This window comes from Pseudopipra pipra, chromosome 1 (assembly GCF_036250125.1).
Source record: "Pseudopipra pipra isolate bDixPip1 chromosome 1, bDixPip1.hap1, whole genome shotgun sequence".
Taxonomy (NCBI): Eukaryota; Metazoa; Chordata; class Aves; order Passeriformes; family Pipridae; genus Pseudopipra; species Pseudopipra pipra.
In genome coordinates, this window is record NC_087549.1 from 11341482 (window position 1) to 11363653 (window position 22172).

Genomic DNA, 22172 nt, shown 5'->3' on the forward strand with positions numbered 1-22172 from the left:
TACCTACAGACATTGCCCACTCACTGCCAGCTTTATTCTAACTCTCAGTTGACTCAAGAACTGCTTCTTTCATGCCTTCCCCTCCACCCCCGCCAACATCCCTCTGCATCCATAAGAAAATCTCTGCAGTCAGGGACTATGGAACACAGCTGGAAATTCTGCCCTTCACTCTTCTTCACCCGGGCAAAGTGCTGCTGCAGCCACCAACCAGAGTAGGCGCCCGGCCAACACTGTCCAACACCACCTGAAACCAACTCATCAGTAACTTCAGTTAGAAGCACACCCTGTGTTGCCTGGTGTCACAATGATCCCAGTTTGTTTGATACTTCAACATAAGGCCTTCATCTTGTCCTGAGGACAAGGCACGTAGCCATTTCATGGGTCTTGTTTTCAGGTTGACCCTTCTCACACACGTGCGCAAAATTTGTCTCTTCCCCCAGTAATTTCCCATAAGTGATTGTTACCCTGATCATCAAGAGACTTAACCAGGCACCAAATTCAAGAAATGAAAGGAAAAAGGCCTTACACATACATGCAAATTAAAGCACACTCATATTTCCTGATCAATTAGGATTGAACAAAACTCATTAACCAGAGATACACAACAGAAATAATCTACATATATCGTAACTTTTTATTTAAGTAAGCTGAGGATGTGTATTTGGCTCAGGACTTTTTATCCTTGACTTTAAAGAGACTGACTGCAAATAATATAAAAAAATAGAAAATGTAAAATTAATTGATATTTTCAAAATTGTCACAAATTTTGAAAACACTTGTATAAATTCTGCAAACTTTGTGTACCCTTAAAGGGGCATCATTAGTTACCATATATAATGATATTTGAAACTATTAGTACTTTACCCTAAAGTTTAAACATAGACATATTCATGATGGGTGTAATTTCAAGAGGGTATCAAAAGTGATCATGGTTAGAAAAATATACATACTTTTGCTTCTGGAAAAGAACAGGTCATATTCATCAAATAAAATATTAAATAAAGTCTCTCCACAGATTTTTTTCACAGTCCAAGATAAAATGTGTTTATACACAGCTTATGCAATCTGCCATTTTCAAGATAGAGTCACAGTTTCACCAGTACAGAAGAACAAAATCTGTTACTGTTTTCCAGACTGTTGGTTGCACCCATGTGTGATTGTTTAGGCAAGCCAAGAGTGGAGCCATCCCCAAGTCAATCACAGAAAAGGCAAAGTAAAATGCAGATGCACAAGAACAAAGGAAAGCACACTGATAATGAGAACATTGAGAGGAATAGTGACCAACAGGAATAGATATGAACTCTTTAGTAGCATGCAGCAATTCCTACAGGAAAAGTAATCCCACCATACTCCAAGTATTAAAAGGACACTTTCATGGTACTTCTAATTAATTTTTAGAAGTAATATTAAAGATTACTGTCTACTGGAAATAGCCTGGACTGAATTTGTTTCAGTGGATAAAGTTTGTTGCTGTGCTTCAGTTTGTGGCAGTGTTAAACTTCAGTTGCATACACTCCAAGCAAAACAAATCCAAACTCCCAAGGTTTTAAAAGGAAGTGAGATAGGAAGAAATTTCCAAAAAACATGTGCTTTCAGTACCTGAGTGCACTGCAGTAGCCAACACAGCTATGGTTTGATTATTACTTGTTTAAATGAATTCCAGTGTAAAGAATGAATTCAGAAGAGCAACATGGTACTGGCAACAGTGACTGAAGTTAAAGATATGGTGACACATCAAAATCTGACATCCTTTACAATGTCCTTTTAAGTGCCAACAGGATAGTATCTTACCTGCAACTGAAACAGAACAGAGGCAAATCCTAACAAAATAACCCAGTTCAAGAATGTTACAATACTTCACAGTAATAAAGAAACAGTCTACAGAACTACTGAACAGAAAAAGCATGAAGGATAATAGCAGCATATGGTTTACAGTTCTCACTTCTCAGTTTATTAATATTAGTGGTGCACTCAGCAATGGGTAAAGCAAGGAAAGAAATTCTGTCAAAACTGGCAATTATCTACCACGTGTCAACACTTAATTATGGTCTTTGTAAACAGCTAACTCCTTTTTGAACTTAAATTGCAAAGAAAAGAATATTTACATATAATATATATGTATATAACCACAAAACCAAAATTAAGTTAAATCCTTATCAAGGAAATTGCATTTTGAAGAGAAGAAAACATAATACAATATTAAATAGTACACGTCCAAAGATTTTGAAGGCATTGTGATTTCCTTGTTTTCTTCCTCCAGTCATTTTCCCCTGGATTTTAGTAGACTAAATACTTCATTTCAGAGTAAATAAGTGGAAATATTATAGAGCAGCTCCGGTAAAGAACAGCTCCACTACTGAAAACTGCTCGAGGTGTGGTGATCCAGGATTCTGACTTAAAGCAAAAATAAACGGCGTATAAAGCCACAGCAAAGAAGTGGCCAATCAGTACCATTGGTTTAGGAGATAACCTGCATTAAAAGAAAAAAAATAAAACGGGTAAATAAACAGAGTCAGAAAGCACTGACAAATTTCCATTTTACAAATACAGATCTCCACTCAAGATAACACACCCCCTTCTGATTTAGGCAGCTCTGGTCCTGCCATCTCAACTAAAAATTACAAACTTGGTTCTCTTGCAGCTGCTCCACACTCCGTGGTCCCTTCTACAGCACAGCCAACACAGCCTGCTGCTTTCCCTTTTCCAGTACTCTGTGTCTGCCTTTATCATCCCCTGGAAGAATATTCTCAACAGGCTCTTCAGTTTCAGCTCTCATTCCAAAAGGAGAAACATAAAAGCACACATTCTCACATGTTCAGAGTAGTATGATTTACTGTGCATTCATTAGTTTCTGAGGGGTCATTCAAATACCTTCATAGCTAGAGATCTCCCTGTTCCTTACAACCTTTTATGAGAGGCCTCACCCTTCACTATTCTCAACTTGTCAAGTAGGGAATGTCTCCAGCAGCTGCTCTGTTGGTCTGGACCCCTCCACCTCATTCAAACTCCTGTGCTACCTACACTAACTTCTCTTCAGCTTTTGGTGGCCTTCTTTACACAGAAAGAAAGGGAAAAAAAAAAAAGTCAGCATTTAAAGACAGTTTCTAATAAGGTTCCACCCCTTAGTATAATCTTAACTATACAGGCTGGTGTGGGCCATTCTCCCTGTGCAGATCTCATAGGGGCTCACGGTGCTCAGCCCCCTTCACAGTAACTACTGACAGCACAGTGAACTTACACAGAGAGCAATCCAACAGGACCTGAGACACATTCTCCTCCAAGTCTGAAGTAATGGAAACAGGCTCTCTTTAGCTGATGCAAGGAATCTACAAAATGAATTAAAATGACTCAATAAATATATTCAACACATACAAGAAAATTTTTCTGCCTACACAACATTAAATCCAGGACTTTGGTAGCTGTTGTTCTGTTCAATTCAGTTGGATTTTGAGATGGTTTTATTTAAGGAAAGGATATCCTTACAGAATATCTACATATTTTTGCATTAACTGACACAAGAAAAAGTGCTTCCTACTTTTTTCTTTGATTGTGGGGTTTTTCTTCATTTGTTTTTTTTGTTTGTTTGTTTGTTTTGTTTTGTTTTTTTTTTAATACTAACTTCAGACTTGCCTTCACATTCCTAAAACTCAGTTTACATCACAACAGAACTAAACCATTAGGCAGAGAACATGAGCTAACTTATTAAAATCCTTTAATATATTTTTAATATATATCAATATACGTACATATTGATATATTCATATACACACACAAACACATGGATGCATGGTCAAACACATCCCTTCCCCAGGCATATTTATTTATCAAGTTGTAATTAGTCAGACGTTATCGTTAAAATATATTTACCATCTGTGGCAGCAAAGAGTTCATAAAGTGCCTGGGCAAGAACATTCACTACAAAAGAATGAGATTTTTTTCTTGACCAGTAAAATGTTCTTTTTGCCTGAAAAATGGAAAAACAAAAACAAAGTCAGTAAAATGGAAGAGCATTCAAAAGATTTCCAAAGAGGTGGCAAAAGTCATGCTCATGGAAATGCAGAGTGGATTTAGTAATGTGCTAGATCAGTTCAAAGTGAAGTCATTAAGGAATTTTGGAAACTTGTTGAAGTTTGGAACCTTGGAACCAGTTTAGGCTCCTCTTACACCAAATATAGGGGCAAAAAAAAGGTAGTTCCAGAGCATGCATCCTAGAGTAGGTGGGTGGGGTAGGTTGGAACTTGAAGGGTAACACTCACCTAGTTCTCTCAGTTGACTGATAATAAGTAGGAAATAAATGGAAGTCTGAGGTGACTAGCTAAGTATCTGCATTTGGTCAGGTAAGTCCTGAACTGTCCTGACATTCAGGGTCCCTCTAAGTGCTTCTCAATTTTAAAATACATTTTTTTAATCACCTGTTTGTAGTCTATAATTATACTATCTGTAATTTAGCCAAGACAATATGCCTAACCCGAACCAAAGCAGCAAACAAATAAATAAGAGCTCTTATTATCTACTCATGAGAATTGTGAGTTTAAATCTCACTGAAAAAATAAACCTTGCATGAACACTGATGGTGCTGATCCTGGGAAAGAAGGATGTCTTCTGACTTACTACTGTGAGATTAATTCAGTGGGCAAGAGGCTCGTGGAGCACTGAGATGTGTCTTGAAAGACTTGGTACACAAGCTCATTATTCTCCAAGTTCCACTCACACAAGTGTAATGGTCCAAACCCACCACATTTAGGACCAATCTGGATACAAATACACTACTAAGACTAGAATATCAGTTTATATTACCAAAGCATTTTGACTGGACACAGCACACCAGTCTCCTTAAGTAAAATACAGCAGGTCTGTAAGCACAGATTGGAAACTGCTTTTTGCCACACAGCCACAGCACTCCCAAAGCACAGCTCCCCTGCTGAATCCCTGGTTTCTAATTATTCTATCCAAACCTTTGAAAACTGCTTTGAAAACTTACTTGCCCGAGTTGCAGAAAACTTACAAGTGTGTCACTGAATTGCAGCAAAAGCTGCCTAAAATCCAAAATAATCACCTTAAGAACATCAGAATCTTCATAAAGGTCTGGAATATCCTGGAGCAAACTTCTCCATATTTTAACATCATTTAAAATAACACTCATTCCTCCACCAGTTAGAGGGTGTCTTATATTATATGCATCTCCTAAAAGAAGAACACCTAGGTAGAATAGAAAAAACAATGGGATACTGCATGGCCATTACAGAATCTTAGAACTCAAGCCCTCAATTAAAAAAAAAAAAAAAATCAAACATACTAAGAATTCATTCCCACCAGAAAATAAGATGAATAACACTAGCAATTAAAAAAGAAAAAACAAAGTAAAAAAACCAAAAAGTATGTCTTTAAATTAACAGGCTTAAAAGTGTTTTAAGATGATCAAGGTCAAGCTATTTTCTTCCCCACAGGTATACATGTACATGTGTCAAAAAGCATAAACACATACACTCTTAATTTCCCTTTTTTTTTTTTTAATGAAGTTTTCTTATAAGTTTTCTGTATAAGCTTGAGCAACTGAGTAAATTAAACTTAGAGATAAAAGAGGCATTGATTTAAAGTCTGGCATCGATACAAACATTCCAGTTAAAACTAGAACACACCTTTCTTGTTTACAGCTGAAGGAGGCAAGAAGCTGGCTGGCATAGTCCTCAAACGGTCATTCTGAACTGCTATTAAGAATGGTTCCTTTAAATGATCTGCAATAACCAAATATTTTAGTTACAGTACTTAGACTAAGTCAAAAATAACTTGTACATAACCTATTTTAACCTCTCCTTAGAGAGCTAATCCTTCTGGATTGCCAACCTCACCAATGTGAGCTGAACAAACTGCGTGATGTGGAAGCGAGGAAGGGTTATGGTTACTGGACCAGTAACTGTGCACATGGAAAAGCCTACACAGTTCAATGGATTCAATGAAATGTGTCTTTTTTGGGGCATATTTAAATGTGACAATTATCTAGAAATCTTTCTAGACTCACCAGGCAGTTGTGGATGAATGTTCTCAATCATGTATTCTTTTAAATTTTTGGGCATTTCCCCTCGAATATCAACAAGGACCCGAGTCTCAGTTGAAGAAATCTTATAGATTAGCACTGGACTTGTCTTAGCTAAAACAAGTTCAGCATAATTAGCTTTAAACTGTGGTGAATCCTTAAAAAGGAAAGAAGAGGGAGAAAGATTGAGACTGATTAATGACAGGATACTAAATGTCAGACATACAAAATAATTTTCTAAAATACTTTAAAATAAAATTCTGTATCATGTTAAATTTGTGTTATTTGTCTCTTAAATTAAGTGTTTTCAAAAAGAAAGTTCTGAACTTCAGTGTAGCAACAATTCTTTTGCCAATACATTTTAATATTTACTAGAATATATACTACTTTATACATTTCATTTGAATACCTCATCAACATTTAATGCATGCCATTGAAAACCTGTAATGCAATCAATGTAGTAGTTTTTGGTAAGATCATTCTGTTTTCTTTTCATAAAGAAAGTGGTGGGAGGGAAAGAAATGCACTAGTCTGAACACAACTACATGGAGACATCAATGGAGGAAGAACCATGGGGTCCTACCTAGTGAGGTCTTAAACAAGATTCCAAAACTAGACAAACTTGGGTGGTGCTAACTGAGTCAGGGACCCAAAAAATGCTGAAGTTCCTCCAAGTCAGTGTCCCCAGTACAGTGAAAATTCTGTTAATTTTGGTTCATTCTCCCTTAATGATTTTTGCTCCCTTAATTATTTTTTGCAGCAGCCACAGAGTGTAAGACCCAGCCAGGATTTCTACCTGGGTTCTCCAACCACCCAGCTACCAACCCAGATTCCTGGTCAGAAACCAGGACACCACCTTCTCTCTTCAAGTTTATACATCCTGAAGGCAAATAGGTACCCGTTTACAAGGTACCACTCACCTTCAGGCAGGAGCACAGTTTGGGTATTCTAGAGTATAAAACTGTAGGTGGTTTCAGTCACAGCTGCCAGCATGATTTCCACCCCCTGAATGAATACTCTAAGTATTGTGAAAAAAGGAGTGTCACCATCTTAGGTACCAGTATCTTTCACAAACCTGTCAAAGGCCCTATATCCAGGGTAACAATTTTACAAACTGCGTTCCAGGTTTACACTGGTGCCCACTTCTGATCCAGAGCTTAGTGTTAAATAAGACATAGCACTAATAGTGCACATAGCACTGCCTTACATAAGATGCTGAAATGTTTCTTTCTAAAAATAAATTTCTGTGAACTGGTCTAGTGAATTCAGTGCTCAGTTTAAACTAGCTATGTGGAATATCTATACATTTTTTAAACCTTCCCCTGTTCAACAATATGTTTAAGATTAGCACTATACTCCACTCTTAAAACCAGAAACCTAAATTTAACCACAATATCTACCTTAAAACACAAAAAACAAAGCCAAAGCTGGCTCACAGATACTTAAAAGTGTTTTAAGAGTTGAAAATATGATCTGTAACTATACCAAACATGAAGTCTGATATAGTAAGTTCAACTATCCTAGAGCTGGGATGGAGGACGCATCAACAATTTCAGAGGAAAACAAAGATCAAAATTTTCAAGCACTCCTCAAAGGGACACAGAAACTGACACAACAGCTGGATAAATATCTAAAAGCAGAGTTTTAATTGATTCTGTTGGAAAAGGTAATAAACAACAACAAATTCAGTGAAATTCAGACTCACATAAAGAAGCAATAGCAGACTGGCTTATATAGAATTATGCATAAAAGTTACCTTCAAAATGCAACCAACAAAATGGGATGAAACAGTAACTTTACTGGATACCAAGTTTTTCCTAAACTTGGAAAAAAGTCCATCAGCTACAACTGTAAGTGGTGCATGAAGTTCCTGCAGCATGAAGAAAAAATAAAGATATGACACTGTCAGTTTTGCTTCAGAACAGTGAGAAGCAACTCAAGCTCTCCTTTGCAATTGTACATTACATGTTCTACAAAACAATAAACATCTAAGAGGATCACAGACTATACTAACAACATACGTATTAAGAAATACAGTATTTTTTGCCTCCCTCTTATTCATACCTACTTCCTCTAAAAGCTCATCTAATGATATACTCCAGCTTTTTTAGACATGCATTCAGATAACACAGTTATGGGAACAGTGTAGGAACTTGGATAAGAAAAAAAGACAAGAAAGAGGAGTAATTTCTCCCTTTGGCCTGCAATGCTCTTCAGAAGAAAAAAAAAAAAGAAAGAAATTTTAAATTAAAGAACCATGCATAAGCAACTGAAGAAAACCAAACCAAAGTTTAACAAACTGATATGCAGTAAGCATATAGGATTCTCTTTAAAAGACCAAGCAAGGAACTCTGAGCAGTTATAGGAGCTATAACAAATAGTGTATATAGACAAAATACAAATGTGAGTAGATGTCCCCTTCTACCTGCAGCTTTCTCAACGTCAATATATTCAGTAATTGAACTTCAAATGACAATAGATTTACACTAAGCATTAGTCTTTGGCCTTCAGTAATCTCATATGCTTGGCAGAAGCAGTAAAATACAGTTTTCCTTCTAAGCTTTCAGGACAAGTAACAAGACAAAAAAGGCATGCTGTGTTTCATTAGTACTCCTAGGAAAACTTTTACTATTGGATGGAAGCATCTGGTGAGGCACTATGTGAATGGGTTACTCCAGGAGCACTTGCCTCCAGCATCAGAATGGACTCTGTCACTTCACAGAATCATAGAATATCCTGAGCTGAGAGGGACTCACAAGGATCATCAAGTCCAACTCCACTTGGTCACACAAACCGTAACATCTTTTGCTGTGTGAGGGGAAGTTGGACAAAATCAGATGAGAGTAGATCTGAGTAAAATAATAGACGTTTTACAGTGTCTGTGCTTATACAAGTGAGCTCCTGAGTAGAGCTAACGAAACCTCTTCCCTATGGATTCCCAGATTGGATGATTGCGAGCTAATTACTCCTGCAAGTAGACCAAAGTCACCTGCCTGTATGGGTTCCCTGGTGTCTAATGAGCTGAACATTCATGCTACAATTTTTCCACAGTCAACATACTAAACCTTGAGTCTATTCAGCTGCCTGGTTTTGATAAATTTTGTAAATTGACTTTTAGCACACTGTCTAATGTAAACCTCATTTAAGAGAATAAAAATCTCTTTTTGTAGTGGACAAGAGCGATGGAAAAAACAGAAAAATGCAGACACACAACACAGATCAGCCTCCTTTCTTTATGAAAGCAGGCTAAGGAATGTAAACAGCCTTGGGTTTTGTTTTATTACTCAACTAAGAGTTTCCTAGCTGTAAGAACTCACAGGTAGGGAAACATAGCTATGAAGAAATGTTTAATCGAAATTTCTTACACTAGATTTCTAAAATCAAAGGAGTTCTAAGCCAGCAAATGAAACAGCTCTTTCTAGCCACTGAACTTCAGCATTCAGAGCAAAACATGAGTTTGTTTATCTCCAGTATACAGATAGAAAACTTAAGTCCTTTATAGCAACACCTATGCTCTCAGGAACTACACAGGTTAAAACACAGGTCACCCTAGTGCTGGCAAAGTAAGTCACACTTAAAATTACAGTAACAACATCCACAAATGCAAGAAGCTTAAAAACAAAATTCAAAGCAAAATATGCATTATCTTTTTCCACTGTTCAAACAAAATAAAACAAAAAACCCCTTATATGTTGGTGGATCATAAAGCCAATTGGATTTAAGAAAAAAAAAAAACCTAAACACCAAAAAAGCCCACCCTTCTCCCCCCAAAAAACATCCTCCTCTCCAAACTCCCTGTCTTTCTCACACCCATCTGTGATTCAATGGCTTATTCTATTAGAGTGGATTTCCTAATATGGTTTTTTTCATTTTATATTACATGTAAGACAGACCAATGAACAGGACTTGGAACTCCCTCCTCCTCCAGCTACCTCAAGAGGGCTCAAGGACGTTGTAACCTCTCTCTTACAGCTTCCTACTTGCAGTACTTTGCCATCAAGTGGGCTGAAATGCCATTTGCCTGAGGCGAGTCTAAAACCAGCTTGCTCTCTCACAGCTTTGGCAAGTACTTTTAAAAGGCTCTCTCACATACAGTTTTATGCTACTATTCCTTAAGTATGAAAGATATTGTTGTAATGCTCAGGGCAGGATCCTTCAGCTACTCAGGAACTTTCTCCATGTACTATGAAGGGCAGCAGGGCATAGGCAGGAGAGTCCCATCTTCCCCATCACAGTACATCTGAACACACTGCCTACATAACTTTAGGCAGCAAAGGAATTTCAAAGTCAACAAAGAAGCTTAAAAATTTGGTTTTTTTCTAGAGAATAGGCAGTATACCCACAACTTCAGCACAGAGGTTCTATCCAGACTGGGCTTTCCTAAACTTTTTAAGTTCACACTGTTTCACAACATTTAGTCAGCAATTTAGCATTAGTTGATGCAAAGAAAGTTAATCAAATCAGTGATACAATTAAAATAGGCCAGAACTCTCTGTCATCCAAGAAATGACTGGACAGAGCTTTCGCTATGAAGAGGTAACTTATTTTCAGTTCCCCACTAGCTGGTGGATGTATATGTGGAAATGTAGACACACAGTCAAACCACAAATCCTAATACACTGGGTTTTTTCCACCAGGAACTCTCAAAAGATTTTAAACTCTAGACATATGAATATTGAAACAAATAATGAACTGAATTCTCCAGAGACACTGAAAACAGAAGCTGCAAAACAAGTTATAAGGAGAATTCCAGGACTGTATTTACTAGAAAGTAATCTCTCTTTATTAAAGCTTTTGCTTTCTTGATAACTGCATTATTTCTGCACCAGTGCTCTGATACACAAGTTTAAAAAAAATTATATATATATAAATCAACCGTCAATTTTCTCAATAGTTTAACAAAGATCATAACAGAAAACTGTCTTACCTTAGTGTCTCCAGTTTCTTTGTCCTTGTATTGAACACCCACGACACAGTCATCTTCCTCAAGCAACTGTAACACAGTCCCCTCAATGAATTTTGTGCTGAAATGGAGGGGTTAAAACAGAAGAGGATTAATGATGCCAACATTTCAAGGCTCTAGACATGGAAGAAAAACCAAATTTTCACTAATCTTGCCTCTGCCGACACAATTTGTTTAAAACATGCAAGGAAGTGTTCTTGCCATTTTCTGAAGCCAGATTAAATGTCAAAAGGTGTTGGTCATTAATTTCAGTTCAACATTACCTTTGGTTTGATACCTGAATATTCTAAAAACTGTGTGCTTATCTTAAACACCCTGCCACTAAGCAGAATCCCCAGCTGTGCTTCAGGTGCTTCATGGCCAAGTGGGAGATGCTGAGAGGAGTTTCACATCTAATAGCGGTCAGAAATCTGGCAGCTGACTGAGTCATCCCAGTGAAGTGGTGGGAACTGCTGACAGTTTAATTCTCCAAGGAGAATTAAAGAGCAAGATCAGCAGCACCTAAATACTTAACATGTACACTAGATAAAAGTGAGGCACCTAATTCTCAGAACAGTCCAAACTAATCTAACCTGTTTAGGATACAGATGTCTAGGTTGGTAACTCAGGAATTCAGGATACATTTGGTATTGATTTTGGGGGATTTTTTGCTAATTAATGCTTTTAAAGTTCTGCAGACACTTCTCTTTGAACGAAGCATCCCTTTCTTCTACCTCCCAAACAGAGCTCTTTCGGTTCAGAAATTAAATCTCTGCAAACTTACATCCCTTGTTGGGTTTGAGCTGTCAGACTTGATCACAGCAGTTCAGACTTAGCAGTTCGAAATGGGACACTGTCTCTCCCTCACAAATATTCCCTATCCAGGTGAAATTCCATGACTTGGAGAACTAAGCTAAAGGTCCACATGCGAATACAAGAGCTTGCTATTTTGGGCTCTCAGAAGGAACACAAACAGTTCAATTTATGTCTTTTCTACATGCCATCCAGCATGGAAATTTCAGAACAGATCATGACTGGCTTGATTTAAGAGGAAATACCAAACACAAATTTTTCTTTTCATTATGAAAAAAAGGTGTCTTCTGGATTCTGAAAAATACCAGTTAGTAACTGGGAAGAGCTACTTTCATTTAGTGCTCCTTTGCAGTTATTTTGCCCCACTTCTTGTTGTCAAAAAAAAAGCAAACGAACATGCAACATGCATGCAAAACCTTGATTTCTGGCATCACTGACAACATCAGTGGAAGATATACATGATCCTGCCCTTTGCAGGAGGGTTGGACTACATGACCTTTACAGATCCCTTTGAACACAAACCACAATCTAAGAAATTATGCCAGATTTGCCACTCACATCTTGGCCAAAGAAGTTCTGAGCATTGTTCACCAAGAAGAGGTCACTGCTTCTGGTAAAATGCCAAACCCAAGAATCAGCAGAAGAGAATCAACCCTTCAACCATGAACTGTCCCCCCACACAGATGCATCAGTACCTTGCCTAATATTTAAAGCCTATATTCCCTTAGTTTAAAGAGTTACTTGTCCCAAAGGGTGGTGTATATATGATATATCTGATGTATATGTAACTTATGAACTTGTCTGCAAAAAGCAGAATGAGTAACTATAGCTGCTACTTTCTCTTACTCTTGTTCATTGCAGCCCTCCCTGATGGGACAGAGGAAAATGGTTAAGGAATCTCATGGATGCTGGGAACAGTGCTTTTGAATCTCTGGATCCTGACTGTGCTGTTCACAACGTGACTCACTTGGGCTCTGCCATGGCTGCCCTTCGGAGACCCATGATGAATTGGCCATGATGAAAAGATCTTCCACTGGCCACACGTCCATCTTCAGACGTTGGATAAGGAATCTCAACCTCTGACTTGCTCTCTAGGTCATGAATTATGTAACCATTTACCACTTGTGCATCAATACCTTCTACTGTATCTGCAAAATATAAGGCAATAGATGAGTTAAAAAAAGTCTTTAAGAAAGCTTAATTAGGTATTAAAGGTATTTCTTTACATAGGGTCCAATGTTCTTAAAACACATATTAAAAGACAAGTGTTTTCAAAATGGCAAACTGGAAATACACAAGTGGTCTTAATTCAAATGTAAAGCACAGACATCATTTCTTAATTTTTCCACGTAGGTGCACTTTTACTAAAAACTTCATAGGGTGTAGTAACTGTTGTGTTACACATATATATACACATTTTGAATTGCACTTACCTTCAAGACCCAAGTCTCGAAGAGCATTAAATCCTCCAGGTTGCAACAATTCTCCAACTATCCTGTCAGGTTCTTTCAGATCCCTCTCTATCACTGTCACCTTTCTTCCATCCCTTGAGAGCACTGTCGCCAAGGAAGAACCAAGGACACCTGATCCCACAATGATAATTTCTGGATCATATTGAGGTGATAATGTATTTGGAGCTGTCTCTGTGAGATTCACATCTGAGAAGTTCACTTCTTTTTTACCCTTTAGAAAACAAAGCCAACAAAGTTACACATGCTGATGTATCTGTACCATAACCTTGTCAGAGGGCTGACTTTGAACTAGTTCTACTCTGAGCCAGGGACTGAATATCAGTAGGTGGAGAGCACCTTCCAGTTTAGTTTTGTCTGAAATTAAATCCATCATACTCTACAATGCAAAAAAAGTACAAGAAGAGAAAAAAAACCCAACACCCCTGCAAACAAAATCAAGACCCTTGTTTAAAACTGCCTTGCTGATCAAAGACAAATCACTAACATAAGTGTCAGAGAGACTGAAAGTAGCTATAAAAGACAGTAAGACAAGGCAGACCCATATTCTTATTCTATAAAGTAAGACACTGATGCCTTCATGCCAGGGAACCACTCCCACATGGAGGCCTTAGCACTTTGCAAAGAAAAAGGTATCAGATTTACTGGAAAATGTATTTCTCTGGAAAACATATTTCTCTTTAATTTTACTTGTAACTAAACCTACCTAAGTACCATAATAACAGCTTATGGTAATACTCAGCAGGGAAAAAGATCAGCAGAAGCAGCTACCTGGGAAACGTTATTAAGAAGTGGTCCTGAAATGAAAAGTCATCTGACAGTTATAAGTATAAGGAAAAACATCCTTCACCTACATTTAAAACTGTTAAGAATTGACATATATCGGATTGGACATCAATGAACACATAAACTGGTACCTGAAGATGAAGACCAGCTGTGCTATAGAACCTTCCCAACAGCATCTAATCACATACACTTCAAAGCGAAAAAAAGTTGTAAGGGCAATTCCAGTGCAAAGCTGAAAGTCATTTCTCCAGCTGGTAGAAGAGAGTTCAATTCACTCTTTCAGAAATGCCTTGGTATTGCAGTGCTGACAGTGGTAAAAATACGATTGCATCAGTGAAACAAATGCCCAAAACAACACTGAAGCTAGAATTTCTAGTGGCATAGTGTCATGTTTATGTCTACAATGCAGCAAGGGAGTCTAAAACTAACTATCTGAATTCAGGTAATAGAAGAAATTGGGGTAAAGGCAGGCTTTACCAGAAAAATAAAATAAAAATCCAGAACCTTTGACTTGCAGCCAAAAACAGTTTCATGTTCTTTAGTGCAAGGGGTCAGTGCTCACATGAAAACACCCAGAAGTACACAGGACAGTAGCCAAACAGTGCCAGCCACAGATGTACTGGACATAAATGTCCTGTCCATGGTCTTGGATGGCAGGACTCCAGCTAAGCTCCAGGCACCAACTGCAACTCTCCACCATCCCACAGCAAGGCCCATGCTGGGCTCAAGAGAATAGACTGTCTGAGCTCAGGTCCTGCACCTATTGTACAAGCAATAGTTCAGCAATAATTTCCATGTAAATCTATCTGCAGTTGTCTAAACAAATGTGATTTATCCATAAATACTAGGAAGCTGATCACAGAGCCACAGAATGACTGAGGTTGAAAAGGGTCTTTGGAGGTCATCTGGTCCAAAGCCCCTGTTCAAGAAGGGTCAGAGCAGTCTGGCCTGGGACATGTTTTGGATACCTCCAAGGTTGGAGACTCAGCCACCTCTCTGGGCAACATTGCAGTGCTCAGTCACTGTAAATAATGCTTCTGGATCTTCAGAGCAAACATCTCACGTTTCACTCTGTGCCCATCTCCTCTCGTCCTGTCACTGGCCATCGATGAAAAAAGTCTTGGCTCTTTGCACTCTCCCTTCAGGTATTTACAAACATTGATATACGTTTATACAGACATTGATGAAACCTCCTCAAGCCTTCTCTTTTCCAGGCTGAACAGTAACTCAGCCTTTCCTCAAAGGAGAGATGCTCCAGTCCTTCATGTTTATAACAGACTGGCAAGTGAAGATATTTTTCTGCAAGTATAATAATCTTTTAATACAAATCTTTCTTCAAACACATTTGATTTGACTCCACAGAACCCTTGGTGTATCACTTAAGTTTCACTGTTTCTTTTGCCATCCAAAACTAACACAAAATATGACAAATCAGACACCCAGCATCTAAAGACAAACCCTCTCCACCCCTTTCTTAGCTCTTTTCCCTCACTAGGGCAGAAGGGGTCAGTGGCCAGAGGGATGAACAGAGGGACCTTGGACCCCACGTGCCACGTCTGAATCAAACTCACCTTTCTGGATTTGGGTTGTTCAACTTGTTGAGACCCCGGGGTGGGTTTGGCCCAGAAAAATCCAACAAGCGGCAAAGCTGAGAGCACATCAGAGAGCATCCCCAGGTGTGATTTCTGCTTCTGCTGCTGCCGCTGCCGGGGCCCCCTGAAGTGGTACCTGTAGGAGAGCAGCAAGCCGAGGGAGAAAAATACCAACATGGAGAGCAGCACCTCCTTGTTAGCATAAGTCATGAGGTCTCCACACTTTTTATACACGTAGATGAAGGAGGCGATGCCCAGAAAGGTCCACATCGTGAGGGTCGCTGCTCCCGGCTGTTCCTCCAAAGCTTCGCCGTCGATAGCCCAAACCGGGGCTTCGTGCAAGGGGTGAAAAAACGTATATGCAGAAACGAGACGACTTCCTTTGCAATGGAAGGGAGATCTCAATGGGAAAACTGGGAGCCCCACAAGAGGGACAAGCCCCAGGAGCCTGGACAGAGGTTCCGAAACCTCAAAAAAAAAAAAAAAAAAAAAAAAAAAAAATGTCTTCTTAAGAACCCCTGAGCTCCGCGCGGCTCCTCACGGACACACGCGATGCCGGAGGAGCTGGGGCTCGTCCCGCCGCCCCAGGTCGCCGCTGCACCGTGCCCAACCCCGCTCAGTGCCGAAGCCCTCACGCCCGGGGTCTAGGGCGGGGCGGGGGAGGGCGGCGCACGCCCAGCGGGGCGCGGCTGATGCTCTACCTGCCCGCGTCAGGGCGCCCCGCAGCCGCCTCACGGGGGGAAGATGCGGCGCTTCCCGGCCCGGTTCCCGCGGCCGGCGGCGCCCACGCCAGGAGCGGGGAGGATCGGGAGTGCAGGGGGGACGGGGGGTGCGCGGCGGGACGGCCCCGCGGGAAAGGCGGCCCCCCCGCCATGCTAATGAGCAACGGCCGCCACCGCCCCGCGGGCACCGCGCGCCCGGGCCGCAGCCGCGCCGGCCAATCGGCGGCGCTATGCCGACATGGCGCTATGGCCGCCGGCCAATCGGAGCGCGGCGAAGGCGGGGCTTAGGCCCGCCGGGCGATGTGACGCGCGGAGGGCGGGGCGGCGTTACCGTGGTGACGAGATGAGGGGCGGGGCCATCACGACCCTCTCTGAAGGGCGACGGGGGCTGAGGGCACCGGCGGTGGCACCGCGGGGTGCCCTGCTCGGGTGGGCACGGAAAGCAAAACCCACCGGGGAAGTAATAGAACCATGGAATGGTTTGGGTTGGAAGGGACCCTAAAGACCGTGTAGTTCCAGATGCCCTGCCGGGGGCAGGGACACCTTCCACTAGACCAGGTTGCTCAAAGCCCCATCCCACCTGGCCTTGAACACTTCCAGGGATGGGTCGTCCATAACCTCTTCAGGCAGCCTGTTCCAGTGTCTCGCCACCCTTACAGTAGAGAATTTCTTCCTAATACCTAAATCTATCCTCCTTCAGTTTAAAGCCATTTCCTCTTGCCCTGTCACTCCATGCCCTTGTGGAAAGTCCCTCTCCAGCTCTCTTGGAGCCCCTTTAGGTAGTGGAAGTGCTCTAAGCTGTCCCCTAAGCCTTCTCTTCTCCAGGCTGAACAGCCCCAATTCTCTCAGCCTGTCTTCACAGGAGAGGTGTTTCATCCCTCCGATCAACTTTATGACACTCCTTTGGACTCATTCCAATGGGTCTGTGTCTTTCTCGTGTTGGACTCCCCACAGTACTCCAGGTGAGTACTCACCAGAGCAGAGCAGAGGGGCAGAATCACCTCCCTCAGCCTGCTCCCCATGCTGCTGGTGATGCAGCCCAGGATGCAGCTGAGTTTCCGTTTTTAGCACTGAGCTCCTCAGGGACACACACCTCTGGTCCTCCCATTTCTCTGAGAGGGACCTTTCTTGGGCTGTGTACTGGTGGTGGTGCAACAACCTCTGTCTATCACAGTATAATGATACTTAAAAGCAATGAAGCCGTGAAACACCACAGGATTCCACTCCAGGAAGAACTGGTGAAAGAATGAGCAAAACCAATCACAGGCACACGGAGTGAAAGGAGACAAGATCCTTGCAGTGGTAGAATGGAGTAGATTTACAAGAGGGGGAAAATGTCTGGTAGTTTCTCAGTAAAAAGGAGACTGAAACCAGTTTGATAAAATGAATACAAGTGAAAACAGGAGATAGTAAGAGAAGTGGCTTTAGTTTATTCATCAGATTAGTCGGTTCAGGCTAAAAGTAAAGATCCTGTGAGCTAAAGAGATCAAACATAGGTTTTTCTATATGGTAAAGGCATGGGGCTCATCCAAGAATGATGGTTATTCCTTCAACAATGACATGAATTCTGGAGCAACAGAAGCATCCAACAAAACAGACAACTACCTGTAAAAACATGTTCACAGCAGGAGCTGCTTTTCTCAAGTTTGAACAAGGGTTATTACAGCTGTCAGCAATTTTATATTTAAACAACTTGAGACTGAGCCTCTTAAATACATGTGTACTTGATTTCCTATGTTCAGTTTGCTCATGGTCCTTGTACCTGCTAAAGAGGCCTTTTTCTTATGGTCTGAGAACCAAGTCAAACAGCGTATAACCTTTCTGGGCATTTCATGCTATAGACCAAACACAAGAAGAACCTTAGCCTTCAAGTTACTGGAACCAACACAAACCTGAAGACTAGGAAATGTCAGTTGACGTACATGAATAATACCTGTTGAAAATTAACACCAGAATAATGCAAGTGCATAGTCAGAACTGTACCAAGGACCAGAAGAAACTGAAGCAGCTAATAGAAAGAAGGCTGATGGTTAAGAAAGCAGACTAAAGCAGAACTCTGTAAATGAAGATAATGGTATGACGATTTTAAGACTAGAGTAAAATTGCTTCTCCCTCTTTAGTCCCAGCTGCCCAAAACCCTTCTTTACCCCCTGAGGATCCTGCTTGATGCAGCTGTGAAGTTATTTGTGTCAACTTGGCCACAACAGATATGTGTAACCCGCTGCAGAACATGAACTTTCTGATATGTCCAAGTCACCCTGTAGCCACTGTGCCTGAGCCAGAGCAGAGGGCAGCAATCAGAGGGTGATATGGGAAGGAATGAGTGTGAGTGTCTCTTTGGCTGCAGGCTGTAATTAGATCCTATTAGGTGACCAACAAAACCGAACGATTGTTCTCCTTCCACCCCAAGAAATTCCCTACTGTTGATTAAAAACTAATGCAAAATTTATTTCAAGATTATGTAACCTGTGAGTCATTTCTCTTGATTCTTCTATTTGGAGTGGTTACTGGGAATTGAAGTGGTTACAGAATTCTGACAGATACATCTGTTCGAGGCTCGGATGCTTTCAGAACATTGCTATATTTCCAGCCAAGACATTGGAAGTGGGTGGCTCCCCACTACTTCTTCACTTACTCTCACTCTCCTGGCTGTGGTGAAGAGTTTGACGTATTTTCATTTGTTTACTGTAAGAGCTATCTTTCATTGCTTATGTTATTGTAAATGAGGTATTTCTGTGGATAGGTAGGTAGAGCTACTGATTTTTTGCCATGGCCTTATTTTCCAGCTTTATGATTTAAGTGCATTCTTGAACTTGGTTAACAATTTTGTTTCTAGAATGAGAAACTTCAGGCTTCATTTGTGTTACCCTGTCAATGTGACTGCTGTGGAAAATCTTTTTGTGATTTAAATCTCACCGTGGCAAATATGAAAAGGCTGAAGCAGGAATTTCTAAAATTCCATAACAACGTCACAGTCAGGAAATAAAGACTCCTGAGAAGATGCTGGACCTGAGCAGATTTTTCTCTTAAACCTTCTCCAGAAGGAACTTCACTCAGCAAAATGCTATTTTCAGACTTGGACAACCAGCAGTTGGCAGAGCAGTGGTGTGATGTTGGAATAACCAGAAATGGTTCGCTGAACTTCAGGGTATAAAAAATAAATCACTTGATGAAGCCTGCCTGTTGTGCAGAAGCAGGCATCATCTGTGCCATCTGAATGTGAGACCCATAAAACACAAGTCATGCTCCTGGTTCATGGTCACAACTGCCCCGGGAGCACAGGCATCAGGACCAATATCTGAGGTATCACTGAGAGTGTGTGCATGAGACTGACCCTTGCTGCCCAAGGACGAGCTACACATGACATGGCACCTGCTCTCCCTGTGCATCCTGGTTGTTAATCAATTATTAATAGTCATCTACTTGCACTGACAGACTGATGGAGAAAGTCTGGTGTGTAGACTGAAAAATGAAAGAAAAATATCTGTCCCTGTGTTTCAGTCATTGTGAGAAGAAGCAGAGCGTGGCAAATTTTGCAATAGGGGTGTGGTAGGGGTCCTGAAGACTAAGGATGATTATATGAATTTGCAATTACTCTGAAATAGGGGGGCTTTGAGCTTTGAAGCAAGAGGCTACTTGCATAAAAAGCTGTAATGATTGTGTATATATCAGTGGGTGTGTGAAGAAATAAAAAATTGCTGTCCTTCATGTGGGGATTTTATTGAGAAGTTGGGTGGTTCAATTCATTTTTTTAACAAAGTAGTGCAGTGCAGCTGGATATTTTCAAGACTGATCACAATGAAGAATTCTGCAGATGTTTTCAGAATGTTTTTAATGAATGTCAGAAAAAAACAGCTTAATGTCTAAACAACAGCAAAAACATTATTAAATATATATGTAATGTATGAACTGGAATTCTGCTATGAAGTTTAAAATATTATGCATCACATCATGAAAGTTCATCCTGATGACATACTGTATTTATAAGGTGTACCAAGGGATGCTTAGCAATATTTTCTCTCTATCCCAGAAGGAAAATAAGTGAAATAATTTGTCTCTTATTAATGCATAATTAGGGAATTAAAGCCACTAGGTTTTATGCTCTTTGCAGATAGGTAGTACAGAATATTTAAGAGGGCATCTCTCTGGGGCAAAGCTGTAATTGCCAGGGAGTCCAGGCAGTAATTTAAAGTTATTTGGGCTTGAGGAACATAGGCAACACGTGACCAGTGGCCACATACCCTGTGGCAGCCCCGACAACTACACCTGTAAGCACTTGTCCGCTTCTTGGTTCTGTTTTCTGTGTAAGGCTATGATTATGCTGCCCATTTTTCTATCATTTTATCTCAGATTGCACATGGTGATTTTTCATATACTATCAATATGTTTACCTCTTTTTCTTACTATTTAGAGTGAGTTGGTGTTCAGTCAATTATATCCATAATCACAAGTCAGATGACTGGGATGGAAGGATGGAAAGGGAGAAGCTAAATCATTATTTTAAAAATTACAATTCTCACACGAGCTCTGACAGAGCTTTGTGTTTTTCTCTGATTTGGATGACACGTTTCACAGACATTTCCTAGCTGTGCCTTACTGAAGACAGCAAAATGTTTTCACAAGGTGCTACAGTCTTCAGGCTTGTGGGGAGAAGGTGGCGACATAGGAGTAGGGTTAATATAGAGCAGACAGGCTACAGATAATGAGAAAGGAAAAAGAGATTGAAGAACCACAAGACAGAGGCAGGGTGGAGAAGCATATCAACATTACAGTGGTATTTGTTAAAAAAGGCTTTCCTTTTGAGCAGTTACACAGCACTGAACAGAAATGCAGCCTCTGTACTGCCTTATCTCCACATGCAATCCAAACAGATTCTCTTTTTGAACCCCAGAGGCTGCTTCTCTCCCTTGTTTCCTCAGTGAATAATTTGTTTCTACATAGGTGGAGCTCAGATTCACCCAGAAGACAATCAAATCTTCGAGTTCAGTATATAGCAATGCTGAAGTGAGAGGTGAACTAGTTCTATAAACAGAAAAAGTGCTCATATTTGTGAATTCCCATGAGGTGGAATTGCAAATTACACATCAACAGTAATCCATCCATGCACTAGAAATTGAGAACAGGTGAGCTCTGGAGGGCAGATAGAAAGGACAAGCCAGAAAACCAGAAGGGAAGAGCAGAGAGAGTTTAGCACATAAAAAAGAAATAAAAATCTTACAAGATGGAAATTAATCCACATCGACTCTGCTATGAGTGAACTTTTCCTGCTGCTGAGCAAACTTACTTTACTAGAGCACAGGTCTGATGAGGAGTGCTTGAGAAAGGTGGGTGTGTTTTATCTTGGAGGAGACTCGGGAGACCTTATTGATCTCTACAACTACCTGAAAGGAGGTTTTAGCCAAGTGGAGGTCAGTCTCTTTTCCTAATTAGCAAGCAACAGGATGAGAGAAAATGGCTCAGTTGCACCAGCAGAGATTTAGATTGGATATTGCAAAAAATCTCTTCACAAAAAAGGGTTGTCAGGCTGGAACAAGCTGCCCAGGGAAGTGGTGGAGTCACCAACTGTGGAAGTATTTTATTTAAAAGATATGTAGATGTGGTACTTAGAGACATGGTTTAGTGGTGGGCTTGGCAGTGCTGGGTAATGGTTGGACTCAATGAACTTAAAGATATTTTTCAATCTCAATTATTCTATTCTATGTTTTCCAAGAGAGTTAATTGCTACATACTAAATTTCTCATCACTTCGCAACAAAAAATACTGCTTGCCAATAAAAGTGTTTCCATATAAGTCACTTGCCATCTATAAATGTCT

At 40.4% G+C, this 22172-nt stretch overlaps 1 protein-coding gene and 1 long non-coding RNA gene across 2 annotated transcripts; one reads left to right on the forward strand and one right to left on the reverse strand.

Moving 5' to 3' along the window:
* Window positions 1-1923: 1923 nt before the first annotated feature.
* On the reverse strand, window positions 1924-16054 carry SQLE (squalene epoxidase). Its single transcript, XM_064645140.1, has 11 exons — window positions 15616-16054; window positions 13223-13472; window positions 12757-12937; window positions 10962-11058; window positions 7791-7904; window positions 6020-6191; window positions 5640-5735; window positions 5057-5199; window positions 3868-3964; window positions 3239-3326; window positions 1924-2470 (listed from the first exon to the last, which is right to left on the reverse strand). The coding sequence occupies exons 1-11, from the start codon at window positions 15904-15906 to the stop codon at window positions 2278-2280; spliced, it is 1722 nt and encodes a 573-aa protein (XP_064501210.1). The 5' UTR covers window positions 15907-16054; the 3' UTR covers window positions 1924-2277.
* A 650-nt stretch (window positions 16055-16704) lies between these two features.
* LOC135409517 (uncharacterized) lies at window positions 16705-20066 on the forward strand. Its single transcript, XR_010428242.1, has 2 exons — window positions 16705-17320; window positions 17427-20066. It is a non-coding gene; the product is annotated as an uncharacterized LOC135409517 (long non-coding RNA).
* Window positions 20067-22172: the final 2106 nt, after the last annotated feature.